Source organism: Mesoplodon densirostris, chromosome 3, assembly GCF_025265405.1.
Source record: "Mesoplodon densirostris isolate mMesDen1 chromosome 3, mMesDen1 primary haplotype, whole genome shotgun sequence".
NCBI lineage: Eukaryota > Metazoa > Chordata > Mammalia > Artiodactyla > Ziphiidae > Mesoplodon > Mesoplodon densirostris.
The window spans coordinates 92,144,082-92,170,730 of record NC_082663.1 but is presented as its reverse complement, the minus strand read 5'-3'; the positions used below and the strand labels follow the sequence as shown (position 1 = coordinate 92,170,730).

The 26,649-nt window shown below is 37.3% G+C and overlaps 1 protein-coding gene across 1 annotated transcript in view; it reads left to right on the top strand.

Moving 5' to 3' along the window:
- Positions 1–20,535, top strand: part of TMEM232 (transmembrane protein 232) — a 224,044-nt gene extending 203,509 nt beyond the window's left edge. Inside the window, 3 exon segments of the mRNA XM_060094374.1 lie at positions 15,416–15,506; positions 20,126–20,232; positions 20,234–20,535. Of these exon segments, the coding sequence (XP_059950357.1) occupies positions 15,416–15,506; positions 20,126–20,232; positions 20,234–20,330 (295 nt within the window). The 3' untranslated portion in view covers positions 20,331–20,535.
- The last annotated feature ends 6,114 nt before the right edge of the window (positions 20,536–26,649 follow it).

Below are 26,649 nucleotides of genomic sequence, written 5' to 3'. Positions count from 1 at the left end.
TTAAAAAATGGGCAGAAGACCTAAATAGACATTTCACCAAGGAAGACATACAGGTGGCCAAGAAGCACATGAAATGATGCTCAACATCACTAATTATTAGAGAAATGCAAATCAAAACTACAGTGAGGTATCACCTCATGCTGGTCAGAATGGCAGTTATCAAAAAAGCTAGAAACAATAAATGCTGGAAAGGGTGTGGTGAAAATGGAACCCTCCTGCACTGTTGGTGGGAATGTAAATTGATACAACCACTATGGAAAACAGTATGGAGATTCCTTAAAAAAACTGAAAATAGAATTACCATATGACCCAGCAATCCCACTACTGGGCAAATACCCTGAAAAATACCATAATTCAAAAAGAGACATATACCACAATGTTCATTGCAGCAGTATTTACAATAGCCAAGACATGCAACCAACCTAAATGTCCACTGACAGATGAATGGATCAAGAAGATGTGGCATATATAAACAATGGAATATTACTCAGCCATGAAAAGAAATGAAATTGATTTATTTGCAGTGAGGTGGATGGACCTAGAGTCTGTCATACAGATTGAAGTAAGTCAGAAAGAGAAAAAAACCGTATGTTAATGCATATATATGGAATCTAAAAAAAAAGGTACTTGTGCAGGGCAGGAATAAAAATGTAGACATTGAGAATGGACTTGAGGACACAGGGTGGGAGGGGAAAGCTGAGGCGAAGTGAGAGTAGCATTGGCATATATACACTACCGAATGTAAAATAGTTAGCTAGTGGGAAGCAGCAGCATAGCACAGGGAGATCAGCTTGGTGCTTTGCAATGACCTAGAAAGGTGGAATAGGGAGGATGGGAGGGAGGCTCAAGAGGGAGGGGATATGGGGACCTATGTATGAATATGTCTGACTCACTTTGGTGTACAAAAGAAACTAACACAGTATTGTAAAGCAATTATATTCCAATAGAGATCTATTATAAAAATCAACTACAAGAAAAAGAAATTGTAAAAAACACAAACACATGGAAGCTAAACAATATGCTACTAAACAAGCAATGGATCACTGCAGATATCAAAAAGGAAATCAGAAAATACCTAGAGACAAATGAAAATGAAAACATGATGATCGAAAGCCTGTGGCTTGCAGCAAAAGAAATTCTAAGAGGAAAGTTTATAGCAAAACAAGCTCGCTTAGGAAACAAGAAAAATCTCAAATAAACAACCTAACTTTATACCTAAAGGAAGTACAGAAGAAGTACAAAGCCCAAAGTAGTAGAAGGAAAGAAATCATAAAGATTGGAGAAGAAATAAGTGAAACAGCAACTAAAAAACAAGAGAATATCAATGAAGCTAAAAACTGGTTCTTTGAAAAGATAAACAAAATTGATAAACCTTTAACCAGGCTCATCAAGAAAAACAGGGAGTGGGCCCAAATCAATAAAATGAGGAAGGAAAAAGAAGTTATAACTGATAGCACAAATGACAAAAGATCATAAGAGATTACTATGAACAGCTATATGCCAATAAAATGGACAACCTAGAAGAAATGGACAAATTCTTAGAAATGTACAATCTTCTAAGATTGAACAAGAATAAATAGAAAAATGTGAACAGACCAATTACCTGTAATGAAATTGAATCAGTAATTTAGAAACTCCCCAAAAACAAAAGTCCAGGACCAGATGTCTTCACAGATGAATTCTACGAAATATGTAGAGAAGAATTAACACCTATCCTCTCAAATTATTCGAAAAATAATTGCAGAGGAAGGAATACTCCCAAGCTTTCTATGAGGCCAATATCACCCTGAAACCAAAACTAGATAAAGATATCACAAAAAAAGAAAATTACAGGCCAGTATCGCTGGTAAATATAGACACAAACCACCTCAACCAAATATTAGCAAACTGAACAATACATTAAAAGGATCAGGGAGGAACCAAGATGGCGGAGAAGGACGTGCTCTCACTCCCTCTTGCAAGAATACCAGAATCACAACTAGCTGCTGGACAATCATTGACAGGAAGACACTGGAACTCACCAAAAAAGATACCCCACATCCAAAGACAAAGGAGAAGCCATAGTGAGACAGTAGGAGGGGCGCAATCATAGTAAAATCAACTCCCATAACTGTTGGGTGGGTGACTCACAGACTGGAGAACACTTATACAACAGAAGTCTACCCACTGGACTGAAGGTTCTGAGCCCCACTCAGGCTTCCCAACCTGGGGTTCCAGCAATGGGAGGAGGAATTCCTAGAGAATCAGACTTTGAAGCCTAGCGGGAACTGATTGCAGGACTTCGACAGGACTGGGGGAAACAGACTCCACTCTTGGAGGGCACACACAATGTAGTGTGTGCATGGGGACCCAGGGGAAGGAGCAATGACCCCAGGGGGATGGAACCAGACCTACCTGCTAGTGTTGGGGGGTCTCTTGCAGAGATGGGGGGGTGGTGCTGTGGCTCATCGTGGGACAAGGACACAGGCAACAGAAGTTCTGGGGAGTACACCTTGGCGTGAACCCTCCCAGAGTCTGTCATTAGCCCTGCGAAAGAGCCCAGGTAGGCTCCAGTATTGGGTTGCCTCAGGCCAAACAACCAACAGGGAGGGAACCCAGCCCCACCCATCAGCAATCAAGCAGATTAAAGTTTTACTGAGCTCTGCCCACCACCAGTACGTCCCATCAGGAAACTTATACAAGCCTCTTAGACAGCCCATCCACCAGAGGGCAGACAGAAGAAGCAAGAAGAACTACAATCCTGCAGCCTGTGGAACAAAAACCACATTCACAGAAAGATAGACAAGATGAAAAGGCAGAGGGCTATGTACCAGATGAAGGAACAAGATAAAACCCCAGAGAAACAACAAAATGAAGTGGAGATAGGCAACCTTCCAGAAAAAGAATTCAGAATAATGATAGTGAAGATGATCCAGGACCTCAGAAAAACAATGGAGGCAAAGAATGAGAAGATGCAAGAAATGTTTAACAAAGACCTAGAAGAATTAAAGAAAAAACAAACAGATGAACAATACAATAACTGAAATGAAAACTACTCTAGAAAGAATCAATAGCAGAATAACTGAAGCAGAAGAACAGATAAGTGACCTGGAAGACAGAATGGTGGAATTCAGTGCTGCAGAACACAATAAAGAAAAAAGAATGAAAAGAAAAGAAGACAGCCTAAGAGACCTCTGGGACAACATTAAACGCAACAACATTTGCATTACAGGGGTCCCAGAAGGAGAAGAGAGAGAGAAAGGACCCGAGAAAATATTTGAAGAGATTATAGTAGAAAACTTCCCTAACATGGGAAAGGAAATAGCCACCCAAGTCCAGGAAGTTCAGAGAGTCCGATACAGGATAAACCTAAGGAGAAACACACCGAGACACATAGTAATCAAATTGGCAAAAATTAAAGACAAAGAAAAATTATTGAAAGCAGCAAGAGAAAAATGACAAATAACATACAAGGGAACTCCTATAAGGTTAACACTGATTTCTCAGCAGAAAGTCTACAAGCCAGAAGTGAGTGGCATGATATACTTAAAGTGATGAAAGGGAAGAACCTGCAACCAAGATTACTGTACCCGGCAAGGATCGGCAAGGATCTCATTCAATTTGATGGAGCAATCTAAAGCTTTACAGACAAGCAAAAGCTAAGAGAATTCAGCACCACCAAACCAGTTCTACAACAAATGCTAAAGGAATTTCTCTAAGTGGGAAACACAAGAGAAGAAAAGGACCTACAAAAACAAACCCAAAACAATTAAGAAAATGGTATAGGAACGTACATTATCGATAACTACCTTAAACGTGAATGGATTAAATGCTCCAACCAAAAGACACAGACTTGCTGAATGGATACAAAAACAAGACCCATATATATGCTGTCTACAAGAGACACACTTCTGACCTAGGGACACATACAGACTGAAAGTGAGGGGATGGAAAAAGATATTCCATGCAAAAGGAAATCAAAAGAAAGCTGGAGTAGCTATAGTCAAATCAGATAAAATAGACTTTAAAATAAAGAATGTTACAAGAGACAAGAAAGGACACTATAATGATCAAGGAATCAATCAAAAAGAAGATATAACAATTTAAAATATATATGCCCTCAACATAGGAGCACCTCAATACATAAGGCAATTGCTAACAGCTATAAAAGAGGAAATCAACAGTAACACCATAATAGTGGGAGACTTTAACACCTCACTTACACCAATGGACAGATCATCCAAAAAGAAAATAAATAAGGAAACAGAAGCTTTAAATGACACAACAGACCAGATAGATTTAACTGATATTTATAGGACATTTCATCCAAAACCAGCATATTACACTTTCTTCTCAAGTGCACCCAGAACATTCTCCAGGATAGATCACATCTTGGTGCACAAAGCAAACCTCAGAAAATTTAAGAAAATTGAAATCATATCAAGTATCTTTTCTGACCACAACGCTAAGAGATTAGAAATGAATTACAGGGAAAAAAACATAAAAAACACAAACACATGGAGGCTAAACAATACATTACTAAACAACTGAAGCAATCAAAGAGGAAATCAAAAAATACCTAGAGACAAATGACAATGAAAACATGATCCAAAACCTATGAGATGCATTTCTAAGAGGGAAGTTTATAGCTATACAAGCCTACCTCAAGACACAAGAAATATCTCAAGTAAACAATCTAACCTTACACCTAAAGGAACTAGAGAAAGAAGAACAAACAAAACCCAAAGTTAGCAGAAGGAAAGAAATCATAAAGATCAGAGCAGAAATAAATGAAATAGAAACAGAAAACAGTAGCAAAGATCAATAAAACTAAAAGCTGGTTCTTTGAGAAGATAAACAAAATTGATAAACCATTAGCCAGACTCATCAAGAAAAAGAGGAAGAGGACTCAAATCAATAAAATTAGAAATGAAAAAGGAGAACTTAAAACAGACACCACAGAAATACAAAGCATCCAAACAGACTACTACAAGCAACTCTATGCCAATAAAATGGACAACCTGGAATGAATGGACAAATTCTTAGAAAGGTATAACCTTTGAAGACTGAAGCAGGAAGAAACAGAAAATATGAACAGACCAATCACAAGTAATGAAATTGAAACTGTGATTAAAAATCTTCCAACAAACAAAAGTCCAGGACCAGATGGCTTCACAGGTGAATTCTATCAAACATTTAGAGAAGAGCTAACACCCATGCTTCTCAAACTCTTCCAAAAAATTGCGGAGGAAGGAACACTCCCAAACTCATTCTATGAGGCCACCATCACCCTGATACCAATACCAGACAACGATACTACAAAAAGAGAAAATTACAGACCAATATCACTGATGAATATAGATGCAAAAATCTTCAACAAAATACTAGCAAACAGAATCCAACAACACATTAATAGGATCATACTCCATGATCAAGTGGGATTTATCACAGGGATGCAAGGATTCTTCAGTACATGCAAATCAATCAGTGTGATATACCATATTAACAAATTAAAGACGTAAAACCATATGATCATCTCAATAGATGCAGAAAAAGCTTTTGACAAAATTCAACACCCATTTATGATAAAAACTGTCCAGAAAGTGGGCACAGAGGGAACCTACCTCAACATAATAAAGGCCATATATGACAAACCTACAGCAAACATCATTCTCAATGTTGAAAAACTGAAAGCATTTCCTCTAAGATCAGGAATGAGACAAGGATGTCCACTGTTACCACTATTATTCAGCATAGTTTTGGAAGTCCTAGCCACAGCAATCGGAGAAGAAAAAGAAATAAAAGGAATACAAATTGGAAAGCAAAAATAAAACTGTCACTGTTTGCAGATGACATGATACTATACATAGAGAATCCTAAAAATGCCACCAGAAAACTAGTAGAGCTAATCAATGAATTTGGTAAAGTTGCAGGATACAAAATTAATGCACAGAAATCTTTTGCATTCCTATATATTAATGATGAAAAATCTGAAAGAGAAATTAAGGAAACAATCCCATTTACCATTGCAACAAAAAATATAAAATACCTAGGAATAAACCTACCTAGGGAGCCAAAACCTGTATGCAGAAAACACTGATGAAAGAAATTAAAGATGATACCAACAGATGGAGAGATATACCATGTTCTTGGATTGGAAGAATCAATATTGTGAAAATGACTATACTACCCAAAACAATCTACAGATTCAATACAATCCCTATCAAATTATGAATGGCATTTTTTATGGAACTAGAACAAATCATCTTAAAATTTGTATGGAGACACAAGAGACCCCAAATAGCCAAAGCAGTCTTGAGGGGGAAAAACGGAGCTGAGGGAATCAGACTCCCTGACTTCAGACTATACTACAAAGCTACAGTAATCAAGACAATATGGTACTGGCACAAAAACAGAAACAATGATCAATGGAACAAGATAGAAAGCCCAGAGATAAACCCATGAACCTATGGTCAACTAATCTGACAAAGGAGGCAAAGATATACAATGGAGAAAAGACAGTCTCTTCAGTAAGTGGTGCTGGGTGGACAGCTACTTGTAAAAGAATGAAATTAGAACACTCCATAACATCATACACAAAAATAAACTCAAAATGGTTTCGAGACTGAAATGCAATACCAGACACTATAAAACTCTTAGAGGAAAACATAGGAAGAACACTCTATGACATAAATCACAGCAAGATCTTTTTTGATCCACCTCCTAGAATAATGGAAATAAAAACAAAAATAAACAAATGGGACCTAATGAGACTTCAAAGCTTTTGCACGGCAAAGTAAACCATAATCAAGAATAAAAGACAACCCTCAAAATGTGAGAAAATATTTGCAAATGAATTAATGGAAAAAGGATTAATCTCCAAAATATATAAACAGCTCCTGCAGCTCAATATTAAAGAAACAAACAACCCAATCCAAAAATGGGCAGAAGACCTAAATAGACATTTCTCCAAAGAAGACATACAGATGGCCAAGAAGCACATGAAAAGCTGCTCAGCATCACTAATTATTAGAGAAATGCAAATCAAAACTACAATGAGTATCACCTCACACCAGTTAGAATGGGCATCATCAGAAAATCTACAAACAACAAATGCTGGAGAGGATGTGGAGAAAAAGGAATCCTCTTGCATTGTTGGTGGGAATGTAAATTGATACAGCCACTATGGGGAACAGTATGGAGGTTCCTAAAAAAACTAAAAATAGAATTACCATATGATCCAGCAATCCCACTACTGGGCATATACCCAGAGAAAACCATAATTCAAAAAGACACATGCACCCCAATGTTCATTGCAGCACTATTTACAATAGCCAGGTCATAGAAGCAACCTAAATGCCCATCGACAGACGAATGGATAAAGAAGATGTGGTACATATATACAATGGAATATTATTCCGCCATAAAAAGGAACGAAATTGAGTCATTTGTTGAGACGTGGATGGACCTAGAGGCTGTCATACATAGTGAAGTAAGTTAGAAAGAGAAAAACAAATATCGTATATTAGTGCATATATGTGGAACCTAGAAAAATGGTACAAATGAAGTAGTTTGCAGGGCAGAAATTGAGACACAGATGTAGAGAACAAATGTGTGGACACCAAGAGGGGAAAACCGCAGTGCGGTGGGGATGGTGGTGTGTTGAATTGGGCAATTGGAATTGCCGTGTATACACTGATGTGTATTAAATTGATGACTAATAAGAACCTGCAGTATAAAAAAAAACATAAAAAACAACTAATACTAAACTGTCTTTGGGTTATTTGTATGGAAATATGTTAATATAAATGTTTCAGACATTACATGAAATTTCTAAAAATCTTATATATTCTGGTATAATGTTATAAGTCATAATTCTAGTTATTACTTTAAAATGTATATCTCAGAAATAACTAAATTTCCTTGTCAATTGCATTATTATGAACTTTCATCATATCTTTAACCATGGTCATTTTTAAGTCTTTTGTCATTTACAGACAGTTCTGGGTGTACTCTGATGCTTTTGCAAAACTGTTCCTATAAAAGGGTTTCATCTTCAAGGAATTCATGGAAAAGACTCTGACAAGTACAGGTTTCTGGTAACTGACTATACTGCTGAACTGAATGAATAAGCATTTTCAGAACTCTAATGGAAAACTGATGAATTCATAAAAGTGCTAACAAAAGATCAAGATGAAAAAAAAAAATTAATTACATGGGAGTGAGTGAACTGATGAGGATGATTATAATTTTTGTGACTTTCTGTTTGAATAATAATTTTTAAAATCCCACAAGGACTCAGAGGCAAAAAATATACAAATCAATTTTCACTACAAAATAAAGGAGCTGTTACAGTGGAGGATTACTGGACTGAATGTCAATATTATGACATAGTATGAGTGTGTTTTGTGTTTGTTAATTGCAATCATTGTTGCTTTCATTGTGGTCATCCATTTACAATGCTTGGTGTCAGTTTATTTATCTCTTGTAAAAATAAAATACAGTGTGTATGTGTGAGAAAAGAAAAAGGATCAGACACCATGATCACAAGGGACTTATCCCAGGGATGCCAGAATTTTTTAATATCTGCAAATCAATCAGTGTGGCACACCACGTTAATAAACTGAAGAATAGAAACAGTATGATCATCTCAATAGATGCAGGAAAAACTTCTGCCAAATTTCAAAATCCATTTATTTAAAAAATTCTACAGATAGTGTGCATAGATGAAGCATACCTCAACATAATAAAGGCTATATATGACAAACCCATAGGTAACATCATACTCAATGGTGAAAAGCTGAAAGCATTTCCTCTAAGATCAAGAACAAGACAAGGTTGCCCACTCTTGTCACTTGTATTCAACACAGTATTGGAAGTCCTAGCCACAGTAATTAGAGAACAAAAAAGAAATAAAAGGAATCCACATTGGAAAGCAAAAGTAAAACTGTCACTGTTTGCAGGTGACATGATACTACACATAAAAAATCCTAAAGTTGCCACCAGAAAACTACTAGAGCTCATCAATGAATTTGGTAAAGTTTGCAGGATACAAAATTAATGCACATAAATCTCTTGTATTAATATACACTAACAGACTATCAGAAAGAGAAATTAATGAAACCAACCCATTTACCATCACATCAAAAATAATAAAATACCTAGACATAAATCTACCTAAGGAGGTAAAAGACCTGTACTCAGAAAACTGTAAGACACTGCTGAAAGAAATTGAAGACAACACAAAAGAGATGGAAAGATAAACTGCATTCTTTGATTATAAGAATTAATATTGTTACAAGGGCCAAACTACCCAAGGCAGTGTACAGATTCAGTTCAATCCCTACCAAAATACCAAGGGCATTTTTCACAGAACTAAAACAAATGATTTTAAAAGACCCTGAATAGGTGAAACAATCTTGAGAAAAGAAGAACAGAGCTGGAAGAATCATGCTCTCTGACTTCAGTCTATACTCCAAAGCTTCAGAAAGCAAATCAGTATGGTACTGGCACAAAAGCAGACACATACATTAATGGAACAGAATAGAAAGCCCAGAAATGCTCACACACTTATGGTAAATTAATCTATGACAAAGAGACATGGATATACAATGGAGATAAAACAGTCTCTTTAAAAAGTGGTGCTGGGACAAATGGACAGCTACATGTAAAAGAATGAAATTAGAACATTCTCTAACACCATACACAAAAATAAACTCAAAATGGATTAAAGACCTAAATGTAAATAAAAGTAAAGACCTACATGTAAGACCAAAACCCATAAAACTCCTAGAGCAATACATAGGCTGAACTGTTTTTGACATTTTGGGGGGGATCCTTCTCTTAAAGCACAGGAAATAAACAAATGTGACCTATTTAAACTTGAGCTTTTGCACAAAAAAAGGCAACCGCCAACAAAACAGAAAGGCATCCTACTGAATGGGAGAAAATATCTGTAAATGGTATGACCAATAAGGGGTTAACCTCCAAAATATATAAACACCTCATACAACTCAACATCAAAAAAACAAACAACTTGATTTTTAAAATGGAAAGGAGATCTGAATAGACATTTTTCCAAAAAGGACATGCAGATGGCCAACAGGCACATGAAAAGCTACTCTACATCATTAATCATATGGAAAATGCAAGTCAAGATCACAATGAGCTATCACCTCACACTTGTCAGAATGGCTTTCTTCAAAAAGAACACATATAACAAACATTGGCAAGGATGTAGAGAAAAGGGACCTGTTTTACACTGTTATTTGGAATGTAAACTGGTGCAGCCACTGTGGAAAACAGTATGGAGGTTTCTCAAAAAACTAAAAACAGAACTACCATATGACGTAGCAATTCCACTCCTGTGTGTATATCCAAGAAAACAGAAAACAACAAACAAAAACTCGAAGCACTAATTAAAAAACAAACAAACATACATCCCAGTGTTCACTGCAGCATTATTTACAATTGCCAAGATATGGAAGCAACTTAAGTGTTCATCAGCAGATTAATAGATAAAGATGTGGTATATATGTACAATGGACTACTACTCAGTCATGAAAAAGAATGAAAATTTGCCATTTGCTACATGGATTGACTTGAAGGATCTTATGCTAAGTGAAATTAGTCATACAGAAAAAACTTTATGATATCACTTATATGTGAAATCTAAAAAATACAACAAACTAGTGAATATAACAAAGCAGAAAGAGACTCACAGATATAATGAACTAGTGGTTACCAGTAGGGAGAGAGAAGAGGAAGGGGCAAGATAGGGGTAGTGAACAAAGAGGTATAAACTATTATGTATAAAGTAAGTTACAAGGATTCCAAAAGAGGAAATAGAGCCAATATTGACAATAACTATAAATGCAGTATAACCTTTAAAGTTGTAAATCACTGTATTGTACACCTGTTACTTATATAATGTACATGAAATACACTGCAATAATTTTTTTATTTAAAAATAAATAAAAAATTTAAAAAATGGACACATTAGAAGGATCATACACCATGATCATGTGGGATTTACCTCTTGAATGCAAGGATGATTCAACATATGTAAATCAATAAATGTGATATATACCACATTGATAGAATGAAAGACAGAAACCATATGATTATCTCACTAGATGCAGAAAAAGCATTTGACAAAATTCAAATTTTCACATTTTCATGATAAAAACTCTCAACAAATTGGGTATAGAAGGTGTATACTTCAAGATAACAAAGAATATAAATGATAAGCCCACAGCTAACATCATACTCAATTACAATTATTTGGAATAAGTTAAGTTTAGAATCAGTGAAAGGTCCTATATCCATGACATTTTTGAGAATCATACATCCATGCTGGACCTCAAAAATGAAAATGAAGTATACTAGAGAAAATGCCAACCAATGAGTCTGTGCATGTTCAGTTTCTCTCAAAGAAAAGTGGGATAAGGGATCAAAGTCATTCAATTGCTAAACAAGGATATAATTCTGTGGTTTGTTTAAATAATACAGTATCTTCCCCTCATTGGGTAATTCCAAAGATTATTATAGTCTGCCTGAGATAAAAGCAAACAGAGGAACAGAGTGATAACTAATACTAAGTGGCAGGATGAAGATTTGCTTAGAGATCTGAGTCCAGAACCTGCTGAATTGATTAGGTCAGAGGGGGAGATGCAGGATTAAAGAGGCATGAGACATGGTTATTCACATGTTCCTGGGGAATACCTTCTAAAGGGATGTTCACTCCATATTTTACATCCTCAGAAGAGCTTGGGGACTTGAAAAACCATAACTCTATAAAGAACAGTATTATCCCTTGTTTTGGTTTTTTTGTGTGAGCTTTTTTCTCTTTTTGTAAGTATCTCTGTATATTTCTTATCCTTGGTATATTAAAAAAAAATGAACATGTCCTAAATGTCTTTTCTTCAGTCCGTAATCATTTTATTGGGACAAAACTATGCATAACTCATTCAGTAAATTTTCTCTTATTCTCGGGCTAAGTTAAATTATGTCATCTCCCATGTTTGTCCACCAGAGAACCCTGTTTTACAGCAAATTTTCCAGTGTACTATAAATGTCTCTTTACATGTCTCCCTCCCATGTGAACTTTGAATTTCTGGACTGCAGTATCTAAGTTAAATTTTTTTCTCTTCTCAGTCCTTATAACATTCCTCCTGCAATAAATGTTTGAGCAAATGAATGAATGAGTGAATAAATGAGTCACCTACTCTTCCCTTAAATGTATTCTAGGTTCCATCCTTTTCAGTCTGTGTGTTTCTCCCCAAATAATGCTTTGTTTCCTTTGTCTGAGTTTTTGTTCCTGCTTTGTCATCTATAGTGGGTTGAACTGTGTCCTCCAAAAGATGTGTCAAAGTGCTAGGCCCCTATACTTGTCAATGTGACCTTATCTGGGTAGCTAAGATAAGGATTTCAAGATGAGATCATCTTGAATTAGGGTGTATCAAAGAGAAATTGCACCAGACAAATTAAACAGGCAAAGAAAACTTCACTCAAGTCTTACAATAAGGGAGAGAGATTGAACTTAACTCCCCTGAAACAAAAGACAGGAGGTTTTTTGATGCTGAGGTGACCTAGTGGAAATGTATTGGAAGATGTTAGAGGAGAGGTTGGTCAATGTGATTAGGTCATTGTGTTTGCTAATTGCCACCTAAGTAAGATTCCTACTCTCCCACAGAGACTGGAAGATAGGAGCACTATCTTTCTTGATGATTTTATTTTAAAGGGATGGCTCCCAGGTCCTTGAGAAAAGTGTTCCTGGATAATAAAACTGGCGAAAGGCTGGGAGAAGAGAAATAATTTACAATTGCAAGTTTTCTACAGTAAAAGCTCTAAGACAAGGGAGATCAGGTGCCTAGAGTCAGGAAGAAGCCTGTCTAAGCTTAGTCAAGCTTAAGGCTGTCTTGGTCACATGGGCCCTAAATCCACAGTGTCCTTGTGTCCTTGTAAGAGACAGAAAAGCATCAGACATAGAGACATGGAAGGAGAAGGCCATTTGGAGACAGAGACAAAGATGGGAGTGATGTATCTACAAGCCAAAGAATGCTAAGGATTTCCAACAGCTACTAGAAGCTAAGAGAAGCCTGGAATGCATTCTCCAGAGCCTTCAGAGGAACCAACCCTGCCAACACCTTGATTTAGGACTTCTGGCCTCTAGAACTGTAAGAAAATGGATTTCTGGGTTTTAAGACTACCAGTTTGTGGTAATTTGTTATGGCACACCGAGGATTGTAATATACCATGTTTCTGGGAAGATTTTTCTCTACTTCCCATTTAATTCCAAACATAAAAATTGTACATCTCATTTAAGCCTCATCTTAATTGTTTTGTCTTCCATTAGCTGAAACTTGTTTAGTATTTGCTCCATCAAAGGTATTTATGTCTTATCCCTTTTTAATTTTTATAAATACATAACAAGGAAGGTACTATTATTTTTCTTGTATTAAAATTGGAGACACCAAGGAACAGAGTGATAAATAATACTAAGTGGCAGGATGAAAATTTGCTTAGAGATCTGAGTCCAGAACCTGTTTTTTAACCATTTTACTACATTTTTCTGTTTATATCATTGAATACTTACCTGTCTTATGTCTCATGTTGTACTATAGTTATTTATACATTTTTCTTTTCCAGTACAAACTATTCAACTGAGATAACTAGAAATCAGGTGCACAAGCATAGCCATCTAATCTTCCCATTTTAAAGGCTTTCTAACATTATGTATATTGTTATGCATGTCTTTAAACTTTTATAATTCAAGAAGGAATCTGAGGCAACTTGCTTCAACACCTTTAACCTTTAACTAATTTAAAAGTTCTGTCTCATTTGTTTTCACAGCATTTAGCACAATTCTTTGAATATCAGAAGTGCCCAGATTTTGTTGAATGAATATAGTTAACCCAAGTCTCAGCCGCAGATGCCCCCTAACTCCCCAGCATTCTAGAATCATTTTAATATTTCAAAGAATGGCTAGGGGCCCTATTCTCCATGCAGTGGGAAGCTCACTGCCCTTCTGCCCCACAATACTTGTGAATCTTATGGGTTAGGAGAGGGCTCCATATATTTTCCCTGGTCACCTGTCACTTGAGTTATTTTCCTTTGGATCCATGCTATTAGCTCCACTCTAATGACCTACCTCTTGAGACTGTCGTCTTCTTGCTCTACTGGACACTGCTCTGCTGACATAAGAGTGTTGTGTGGTAGACTCTCATTGATGGCCTGGAATATAAAGGGGATTAAAACATCACAACTTTCATTTATTCATTCAGTAATTTACCAAACATACACACATTCATTCAGTGTCTAGTGGCACTGTGTAGGTCACTGTGGAGTCAATGATAAGCAAACAAACTCTCCACAATCATATAGCTCATATTTCTAGTCAGGAAAAAAAAATTCATACAGGTTCACAGATAAATGTAAAGTTATGATTGAAATAAGTATGATGAAGGAAAGGCCCATGGCGGATTGAGAGCTATGGTAATGGGCTTGAACTGAGAAGCTGAAGAAAAAGTAGGCATTAACTAGCCCTGCAGCAAGAGAGAGGAGGAGGAGAAGGACATTGGAGAAAGGGGTGGTGAGCTCACAATTTCTTCATAATAAATTTAATAATGTAATTATTATGTGGATGGTTTAATACTAAATTTCCACTAGTTTAGGACCCAGCTTTGTACTGCCAACACTTCCATTGAGCTGTTGCTAAACTGTCTGCCACAGTTCCACCCTTATTTGAGAGAAGTATTGAAGTCACATCATTTTTTTTTCTTTTTTAGTATATTTTACATCAAATTCTTAGGCTTAGAATTCCACCAGAACTTCCAGGGTCATGGGGCTGTGTACAGTGACAGGCACTTTCATCTCCCTGTTGGGCATAGTCTACTTCAGGCTCCCTTAAGCCTTTCATACTCTAGCCTCGCATTTGCTACTGACCAGCTGTAGTATTTACATCTCCTAGCAGAAGATTGCCTTTTTATTATTTTCTAGTTCTCATTCTATATGTCATGCCCTACCCTCAGAAATGTCAGTTTTAAGAACCCAAATGGCTTACAGAAACTAAAACCTAATATGTAGTAGTCTACACAGAGTGGCTTTCTATGTTAACAATATAGAATCAAAATTCTTAATAGGGCTTCCCTGGTGGCGCAGTGGTTGAGAGTCTGCCTGCCGATGCAGGGGATGCAGGTTCGTGCCCCGGTCCGGGAGAATCCCACGTGCCACGGAGCGGCTGGGCCCGTGAGCCATGGCCGCTGGGCCTGTGCGTCCGGAGCCTGTGCTCCGCAACGGGAAAGGCCACAACGGTGGGAGGCCCGCATACCGCAAAAAAAAAAAAAAATTCTTAATAATGAGGATTTGTAAATCTACATATTCCGGGGAGGAAGACTATACCTAATATTGGATTTGTTCTTGTGCTATTTTGAAGAGAACATTCTTCTATGCCAGAAATCCCCTTGTTTCCATATCCAGATTTTTTTACCAAGGCAGACAAAGAGTTGGCAAGAATCACTGACCATCACGTGAGATTGACTTTCTTAAACTAGCAGCAAAACCTTTGTTCTTTAAAGGCATTTTGAGTCAGAAATTGTAGTTCTGAGATGGAAACATTAATACATGGAACTCAAAAGTAGAACCATGACTGAGATTTGCTAAACTGAATTATATCTCACTGTACTATCTATATACCTCAGGGCCTTCATTGGGTTACAGAAAATTTGGCTTTCTATCATTTACAAAATACTAGCCTTATCCTGTTTCCTGAATTAGTTCTGATTTTTTTGTGACAGGAATCTGATACTGAATACTGAACACTGATTTCTTCTGTAGTGTAGTTTTAACAACAGAATAAAAATCTTTTGACTCAATTTTCAGTGACCATTCTTTACCCCTGAAATATTAGAAAGACTTTAATCATTCTGTTCTTGGTATCAGTTAAATAAGCAGTGACAATACAAGGCCATTTACTTAACATATTTTAATCCACTGAGCTTTTTTTTTTTTTGGCGGTACGTGGGCCTCTCACTGTTGTGGCCTCTCCCATTGCGGAGCACAGGCTCCGGATGCACAGGCTCAGCGGCCATGGCTAATGGGCCCAGCCGCTCTGCAGCATGTGGGATCCTCCTGGACCGGGGCACGAACCCGTGTCCCCTGCATTGGCAGGCGGACTCTCAACCACTGCACCACCAGGGAAGCCCCATTGAGCTATATTTAATCAAAGATTTCTTGCCAAATCATTTTATGACTACTTCTTTTTAGGAGTAGAGTTGGAATAGGAGAGAGAGTACTTATTTTTGTTCTTTCTTTGAATACAATATAGATTCAATAGCATATAGAATGTGTTTAAATTATTTTTATCACCAGTTCAGTATTATTCCTCAGATTGTATTTATATTCCCATGGTTTACATTCCTTTTAATTAGTGATATTTTGAGAAAGAATAAGTGATTATTTCATTTATTGATCCCATTAAATAGTTATTTATCACATAGTCAATATTTTAGCCACCCTAGCAGTGGCCACAAGTATTGGGGTTTGGAAACTGAAAGATAGCCTGGAATCACAAAATGAGAACTATAGTATTGTTATTTTATTCACTAATAACATTTATGCTAAACCAGTATATCATATGTACAGGGCATTATAAAAATTTCCTAATGGTTCATAAATTGCAACAACTATAATTTTACCATTCACTTCAACTAACTTATCTGGAATATATTACAAAAGATAACAGGTTGCCAATGTATATATACACACACATACATAGTGTAGTTTTAATAACAGAACAAAAATCTTTGCCTTATCATTCTTTACCCTTGAAAGTTTCAAAAGACCTTGATCATTTTGTGATTAAACACATTGGCCTAAAGAGACAGAGGACAGTGTTTTGAGTGACAGAGAAAAGGCTAGGAAATGCCTCCTAAAAAACATCGTCTTTTCCTCCTTCCAAGGGTATAAGCAGTATCTAAGCAATCACTGCCATCAATCTTTATACAGACAGGTTAAGGAATCCTTTCTGCAAATATGTTTGAGAATGGATAGGATCCAAATTGTTTGATCTGTGGCTAGCCTAATCAAATACTTAGCAGTTTAGTAGTATTGATTTGGGAAGGTTTATGAAAATTTCTCTGGATATCACATTTTAAAAAGTATTCATCTGGGCTTCCCTGGTGGCGCAGTGGTTGAGAGTCCGCCTGCCGATGCAGGAGACACGGGTTCGTGCCCCAGTCCGGGAGGATCCCACATGCCACGGAGCGGCTGGGCCCGTGAGCCATGGCCGCTGGGCCTGCGCATCCGGAGCCTGTGCTCCACGGCGGGAGAGGCCACAGCAGTGAGAGGCCCGCGTACCACCAAAAATAAAAAGTAAAAAAACATTAAAAATAAAAATAGGGCCTACCTGGTGGCGCAGTGGTTAAGAGTCTGCCTGCCGATGCAGGGGATACGGGTTCGTGCCCCGGTCTGGGAGGATCCCATATGCCGCGGAGCGGCTGGGCCCGTGAGCCATGGCCGCTGGACCTGCGCGTCCGGAGCCTGTGCTCCGCAACGGGAGAGGCCACGACAGTGAGGGGCCCACATACTGCAAAAAGAAAATAAATAAATAAATAAATAAATAAATAAAAATAAAAATAAAAAGTATTCATCTATATACTATTTCCTTTGACATAGCTATAACTATAGTGCTTTGTAGTTATATCTCACACTTTACAAAATGCTCTTACATTAGTTAATTTAATCCTTACAACAACTCTGTAAAACATTTACCAGTAAGAAGAATGTAGCTTTACAATTCAGTTAATTGTCCCAGGTTTTAAAGTTAGTAAATGACTGAGTCTATATATAAAACCAGATCCCTGGACTTCAAATCTACTTGTCAATTTTTCATAGTTGCTCAATTTCTTGGCTTATAATTACTAACCTAAATGGGGGAGGGAAGGTGGAATCTGTAGAACTGACAAGAAACAAAAACACACAGCTACAGTTTTAACTGTACCTGTTGAATTTTATCAAGTGTCCCTGATATGCAAGGAATAGGGCAGATACCTAATTGTTCAGCAGACATTAAGGTACTGTACCTTTTACACTGCTGGTACTCTATAGCGTGATGAATGAATCCTAAGTGAATGGGCTGAATAAAGCAGTATGGTGCTTCTATTTCCCATCAACTTCAAGCATATCTGCATCCTCCTAGTTGCCACAATTGATGATAATAATGGGAAATAAAAGTAAAGACAATGATTTATCCAAATTGAATTTGTCATAGTCAACAGGGAAAAAAATGGGAAAAAGAAGTTTACATTTTTCTTGGGCTAACAAAAAGAAGGATTATACTGTTATGGTGCATTCCAGCCAAGCCAAATTCTAACAAGGAACTAAAAGAGGAAGAGCTGCCTCCTTGTGGTTTGCAATATGGTACCCCATTACTGCTTTTATACATGCTGTTCAGGAAACCAAAGAATTCTATTTTACTGAGAGTTCTTAAGAATTAATCCTCTGTTGATTTTTCACAAGGTAAAGATCAAAGTCGTAAAGTACACTGAGATCTCTCATAAAGGGTAAATTTTTAGATGTCTTTGTTTATAGGTACTATCATTATTACCAACTATTACTTTTATGTTATAAAATTGGTGGTTTTTTCAAACAATTGATATTACGTAGTTTATAATATGAGAAAAAATTGTATGTCACAGATGGGTATCATAGAATTTTAGACTAAACCAAGGCCTAAATTTTAGCCTATGCTGGAATGTTCTGGATGTTTTGCCTCAATTTTCTGGATATTTCATGTAAAAATGGCTTCTGAGAAATGACACTTATATGAGTAATAACTGTGTGTAGAAACAGTCTCAAGATAAGTGCAGGAAACTTTCCTATTATGTCTTTAAAGTTTAACTGGAAATTTTAAAAGTAGATATGATTTTTTGTTTAATATTTAATCTGAGTGTGTTGACATTTAAAAAATATTTATTGCCTTTGGAAAGCTGAGTGATGAGTTGTGGATTCTGAGGTTTGGTTTTGCTTATGAATATCTGTATATCCCAGATGAAAAATCACAGTCATAATTCCCAGCACTGGTATACAGTAATTTTAAATTAATTGATAGGCTGTTAAGCATAGTCTTGTCGTTTGTGAGTGTGCATGGGCTGAGGGTGACAAAATGATCAATATAGGCTGTGTCTTTAGGAATTTTTAACATTTCATGCTAGGGGTCATTCTGCCCTGAACTTTGTACCTGGCCTGATGAGGTGATTACCACCTCTTTTTGCCACATCCCTCATTAAAGATATTAGAAGGGGAAAAAAATGATTATTTGGTTGATTTAACATCATTACTTCCAACTACTTATTCCTAGTACTCCTGCCTCCAGAGAATGGTATTATTGTCATGAAATAACGTGGTCAATTGAGAAGAATTCCTTAGAAGTATTTTTACTGGTCTATTGCAAAATCAGTCTTTGCCCATTAATTTCATTTTCAATCTCACAAGTAATAAATAATATCACTATGCCTTTCACTTTAATTTGGTTTTTATTTTGCTTTGGCTTGATTTTTCATTTTAGGATTCCATGCTATCATGTAAATACCAATATTAATGATGAAAGGAAATTCCTTTGTTGTATATAAATGTAAACCGTATTACCTCTTTTTTTGGATTGTTGGTTTATTACTATTTTTTTTTTTTTTTTTTTTTTTTTTTTGCGGTATGCGGGCCTCTCACTGTTGTGGCCTCCCCCGTTGCGGAGCACAGGCTCCGGACGCGCAGGCTCCGGACGCGCAGGCTCAGCGGCCATGGCTCACGGGCCCAGCCGCTCCGCGGCATATGGGATCCTCCCAGACCGGGGCACGAACCCGTATCCCCTGCATCGGCAGGCGGACTCTCAACCACTTGCGCCACCAGGGAGGCCCCAGGTTTATTACTATTAAAAATGCTAAGAGAGAATTCTGTTTTTTGTGGGTGTTATACACTTTCTAACAGATGGCTTTTATATTTTTCCAGTATGGTAGAGTATAAATTCATGAAGAATATCTGTGAGAAAAACTAAGAGAATAATTGGATATAAGAATCTGCATTTTGAGAAGCTAAACTCATATATTTTTTTCATGAAAAATCATATATAAATGACACTTTCTCTCTGTAACACTGGCAGGAAGAGCTAAAGATGCAACAAAAGGAAGACGCAATATATGAGGTGGAAGAACGGAAAGATAAAGAGTTAGAGGGAAAAAATTGCTTCCAAGAAATTATGAAGAGAAGAGAAACTACGCAAGCAAACCAAACTCTATGAGCTTCCTCCTAGGACTGAAGTAATTTCATTAGAAAAGAAAATGAGCCCACAAAACTGAGGTCCATATGCCAGAAATCCATTGCATGAAAGAGACCAAGATAGCTACAGGCTAGGAAAAAAATCCTTAATTAACTGTAAGCCATTTCTTAGAAAGGAGTTTACCCTGGTTCAGATTCTTTAATAGTCATATCTTAGTCCCAAATTAACAGTTAGCACTTAGTCACATTTGAGTGAAGTATTTTACTAGATAAATGTTTTCAAGAACGTGGCTAGAACTAATTGACTATTATCTTGTGATCGTACACATACTTAATGATTCTCAGAGTATTGATTTTCATTGGACAGTTAGATGAAAATGAATTGCAAATTATTAATGAGTCACAAATAAGAACTATTTCTTGAAAATGGAATGAACATCAACTGATACTCCTATAATAACTATTATACTAATAAAAGAGGTAAGGCCCCCACTTTGGATTTACATTTCATAGTCAATCTATGCCAAGTCAGATACTCAAGAGACAGATACTTTATCAGGATGTCAAATTCAAATGGCTTCCAGGTAAAAAAGTTCACATAAATTAGTGAGAGGGCTATAGAATACCTACGCCATCTAAAGAAACTTCCCACCATTCCACTATGCAGTGTGTCCAGTGCTGTAGGATCATCTAGTCTTTTAAGAAGATGCCCTCAATCATTTTAAAAATAAAAGTTGCTAAATTTCAAAATGTTGGCAATCGATTTAAAAAAAAATCACATACTTTTGGGTTAAATTTGACATGTGGGCCACAAGTTTGTGACCTATATTATGTGAATTTACAATATCATTCTTTAAGATAACAATAACGTATGGTAGAAAAATGGAAGCAGGGAAGGGTGTTCCTGTTTTGATTCCCTACAGAGCTGATTCAAATTTATGTTGCTGCTCCCAAACCTTTTGACCCATCCTTGTCTTCTCATGCAGAGAATATGTAAGTTCTCAGAAATAATATTCCCCAATGCACCTTTCCAAATACTTTCATCAATCTTTGCTTTCCTCACATGTGAAAAGAACTCTCTCCCCTAGAAGGCCAGCCAGCCCCTTTTCTCTGAATCTGATCCCATCCAAATTCTTCCTCCATCAACTATTTACTATCCCCCTTTAATTCCCTCACTTCTATGCAATGAGGTCTCAATTTTCTACCATCCGTCTATCCACACTACTCAGCGTTACCAAACCCTAACTGCCTTTTAAAGTAATAATCTTTCTTATGGGTTGTAAAGAGATGGAATCACTGGTCTGTAAGTTGTGGGTAAAGGACTCTGGAGATCTAACTGCTACTTATAATTTTTAAAAATCCTGCTGTATCACAACCACCTTTTAGAAATCCAATGTCTGCAATATCAGAACTATTCTGGTGTTCTGAGGCAAGGACTAGTCTGCTTTAAAGCTTCTAAACTGCAGACTTAGGTGGTTTTTTTTTTTTTTTTTTTCCTATTCTGCTTAGTCTGTTCCTAGTTGTTCACCTGCTTTCTAACTTCCACAGTTTTCTTAGTATTTCTGATGGGCTTTTATCTGTTCTCTTTATGGATTCACATCTTTTTTAAAAGAAATAATCCTTTTTCTATCATAGTCGTGGAGATTTGGAAAGGAGCTAAAAAAGAATATACACACACACACACACACACACACACACACATACATATTCACTTGCAATAAATATATGAAGAATATATAAATTCAAGATTATATATGAATAAAGGCATAAGGATTCTGAATAATTAACTAGATAGATAGGTAAATACCTTTATTCTTAAATTATTCTCTAAATTTTTTAAATTCTTAGGTTATTCTTTAAAATTCTTAAAATTTGGCAACACACATCTCATGGATTTCCTCCTGTGTCCTGGGATATCAGCAAAGACGGGAGCTTGTAGCTCTGGGTTCACTGTCTAGCTGTGCCTCCTGGCAGCTATGAAACACTGAGCATGTTACTGAACCTATTTGAGCTTCAGTTACTCACTTATAAAAAAAATTACCATTTATGTAAAGAGTGGTATCAGTCAGAAGCTAATCAGAAAAACAGAAACATGCCAGTCATTTTAACAGAGAGAATTTAACATAAAGAATTGTTTTAAAAGGTGTTAGAGAACTAAGAAAATGAAAAGGGAACATAAAAATAATACAGAAATAGGAGACTACTACCACCTCTAGGGCCAGAGGATCAGAGAGATGAGGGTTGGATAATCAGAATCTAGAATCATGGAGGAAGCACCACACACAGTGGGACTCAGCCCTCTGAGGGGAAGCACTGCCCAGCTCTTGCTGGTACCTCTGATGGGGCATGGTAGGTAGTTTTGAGAGCACAGAAAAAAAAAAAAAAAGGACACTGGAACAAATTGTCTCTTGCTGAAACCAGGGTGCCAAGAGCAAGACAACAAGAGGAATCAAGCTCCTTCTTCTTCACCATCCTAGAACTCTTCCTGGAGTGTGCCTGTCCCCAACATCACAGAGCAGAGAGAAGAAGGGTGGGTTTGGAGCTGAAGGACACTAGTTAAATAACTGGAAAAGTGTGTAGCTCAATGCCTAGAACCTATTAGGCCAAGCAATAAAATTATTCCTTTTTTTCTTCTGCATTTTCGGTCCTCTTTTCTGCTTTTTCTGTAAGCTTTCCCTTTTAAGTTAATGTAAATGGCTTAAAATGAAACTTTTACTACATTTTATCTTTTTAACTAAACCTTAATTATTCTGCTAAGTACTTACTTTAACACAAATTCAACTGGTACTCTTTGTAATTTACTCTTAATATTATTTCTGCCTCAACATTAACAAAGGGTTCTATGAGTCTTAGGGTGGGTTGGACACCAGATGGATTTTTTTCAGCTCCTCTCATGTTGTTCAGCCTTAGTCATTTATTTTTCTAGTCTTCCCACTTTAAGTGAGAAAGAAGAAGGAGAATGAGACACGTACTCCATGTTTATTTACCCTTTACAGCTCCTACAGCTCTTATTCATCATTAAGTGAGTCTACTATTTGGAAGTGTTAACCTATCTCAGGTCAGAATTTCTTTCTATCTAAACCTTGTTTCTATGCTACTCTATGCTCTTTGCTGACTTTTATTTTAAAAGGACAAGTCTAGGTCTTTCTACATTCATTTATTATAAATTCTCTAAAGGATTTCTCTTAGCAACCACCAAAACAATTTCTTTATCATACAGACTACTTCATAGACCTTTTAGCTTATTGAAAATGAAATATTTATAGGAATTTTTGCTAGTTTCACTAGGGTATTAGAAATTAAAAGACATATATTAGGGGAGGAGAGAGAAAAGACAAGTAGTAAATTCTGAGTAACAGAAACATAAATATAAGGATTACTTTAAGTGCATTTAAAAAAGGAAAATCAAAAGATTTACAAGGTTTGTGGAGCATGACAAAAAAAAAGTTTAGGGAAGAAAATATCCAAAACAAATAATTTTGACATTAATGAGTGGGTGTTTGAGAGAAAGGGGTATGTAGGGGTAATAGGTAATTTAAAAAGTCACTCACAGCAACAATTTCAGAAACCCTATGGTAATGTTTAGCAATTACAATTCAAGTAATTGATTCTTCTGCTCTTACATGTAAAAATCCTCTCTGGGACATATGACTGTAACTGCCTACTAGTTGATTTTGAATGACTGTTCTAATTTTTTTTTTAATTATCAAAAAAATCCAAAGGGGACAGGAATCAGGATGTTGGAGTAGGAGGATGTGGGGCTCACCTCCACCCACAAACACATAAAAAATACATCTACATGTGGAACAATTCTCACAGAACACCACCTGGAAACTGGCAGAAGAACTCCTATACAACCAAAGATGCAATACAGATCTCCATGAAACCAGGTAGAACAGAAAAAAATAAAAAGGGAGCAGGACGAGACTGGTGCCCCCTGGGAGGGATCTCTAAGGGAGAGAAGGTCCACACAGGTAGACCCTCGACCTGGGGAGCATCTTTGCCTGAAGAGAAATCTGCTGGGACAGATAGAGGGGCTGGAGAAGCCTAGACTATTCTCAAGGAGTATGCGCATGCAGGGCAGAGAGAGACTGGTGCCTTGCTGCACTTCCCAATCCAAAGGGGCAAAACCCCAGCCCCACTTGCTCCACATTGTAGCCTGGCACAAGATCAGGGCAGAGAGTCAGTCTAGCTGTGCAGAGTCAGACCTGGGTGCCAGGGTATGATCCTGGCCAAACTGTGGAGACCATATTCAGCACACACATGGGGGCAACTGACTGAATGGGGTAGACATTGTCAGCATATGCACTGGTGGCACAAAAGTACACGAAGCAGCTAAGCTCTGAATCTCAGGCAGACAGGCCCAGGGAGAAGACTAAATCTAGGTGCATGGAGACAGACCGGAGGGCCTGGGGTGTAGTCCTCAGGGAAGCATGGAGACCACGGTCAGTGCACACACAGCAGGGGGTAAGCCACAGCAGACATTGCTGGCATATGCACCAGGGGACACCACAGAAACACAGCTTCTGGGTGCTGAGTCTTGCATGGACAGGCCATGGGCAGGAGTATGCAGCTGTTTGTTCCCCAGTGGGAGCACTCCAGCTCTGCCCACTCCACACTGAAGCTTGGAGCCAAATCTGGGGTGGACAGATTCTGGGAGAGGTCTGCCACAGAGCAAGCCCAGGTCCCAGACAGCAGCACAGCCACCTCAATTCTTGTAGCCACAGCCTAGCACTAGGTCTGGGATAAACACAATGGAGAGAGGGACGCAACCTTGGGCTGCTTTGGGTGGAACTGTGGACACCTGCAAAGGCGGCACAAATGTTCACTGTGACTATATAGGCCTTGTGCTTCAGTGCATGGCACGGTATGCTCTCAAGGGCAACAGAGCCTGATTGAACCCTTAGTGCTTCTACTTCAGTAACTGGGGAGCAGACCTCACCCACAACAGGGCAGTAACAGGCATGGAGCAGAGGAAGCCCTACCCCACTTCCAGTGCCAGATCTGGACACCCAACACCAACCACATCCCCTATGAAGGGGATAATGGCCAGCACACTGAGGAAAGATGTGGCTGGTATCCATACAAAAACCAGCCTTCAAACCAAAAATATTGGACTCACACAATCTACACAAGGATGCTCCCACATAAACCATCCCTTCAAGACCACAGTAGATAAATGTTTCTCCTAAATTCATAGAGACAGAGAAACTGAAGTCAAGTGAAGAAGCAGAGGAACTACTCCCTATTAAAAGAACAAGAGAAATCTCCTGAAAGAACAAATAATGAAACTGACCTCACCAATCTACTAGACCCTGAATTCAAAAAGGAGGCACTAAAAATGCTAAAGGAATTAAGATTATTGATAGAAATGCAGATCACTGTAACATGGAACTAGAAACTATAAAGAGGAACCAATCAAAATTAGACAATTCAATTGCTGAGATAAAAACCAATCTAGAAGCAATGAATAGCAGACTAAATGACACAGAAGAAAGAATAAGTGATCTGGAAGACGGAATAATGGAAATCACCTAATCACAACAGCACACAGGAAAAAAAATGAAAAAAGAAAGCAACATACATGATCTAAGGGATAATATAAAACATGCCAACCTACACATAATAGCGATTTCAGAAGGAGAAGAGAGAGAAAAGGGGATAGAAAATGTATTTGAAGACATTATGGCTGAAAGTCTGACACCTAAAGAAAGGAAACAAATATCCGGGTACAGGAAGCACAGAGGGTCCCAAACAAGATGAACCCAAACAGACCCACACCAAGATATATTGTAACTAAAATGGCAAAAGTTAAAGAGATGATTTTAAAGGCAGCAAGAGAAAAACAGAGTCAGTTACAAGCAAACCCCCATAAGGCTATCAGCTGATTTCTCTGCAGAAAATTTGAAGGCTAGAAGGGAGTGGCAAGATATATTCAAAATCCTGAAAGGGAAAAACTTGCAACCTAGGATACTCTATCCAGCAAGATTATCATTTAGAATAGAAGGAGAGATAAAGAACTACTCAGAAAAAGCAAAAACCAAGTAATTCAGCAATACTAAACCTACCCTAAGACAAATACTGAAAGTTCTTCTCTAAATAGAAAAGCAGCAAGAATCTATAGGAAAGAGAAAATCACAATAGGAAAGGATTAAAGATCACTTAAATAGGCCAATAAAAAGATCTAAAAACAAAAATTGTAAAAGCATTTATAACTACAATTAACAACAAAAGAATAAGCATGAAGATGTAAAACGGTACATCAAAAAATCACAAAATATGGGGGAGGGGAGTATAAAAATGTAGAGCTTTTACAATGTGTTTGAACTTGTGTGACTATCAGTTTAAAGCAAGCAGATATAGTTAAGGCTTGACATACTTGAGATCATGGGTAACCAC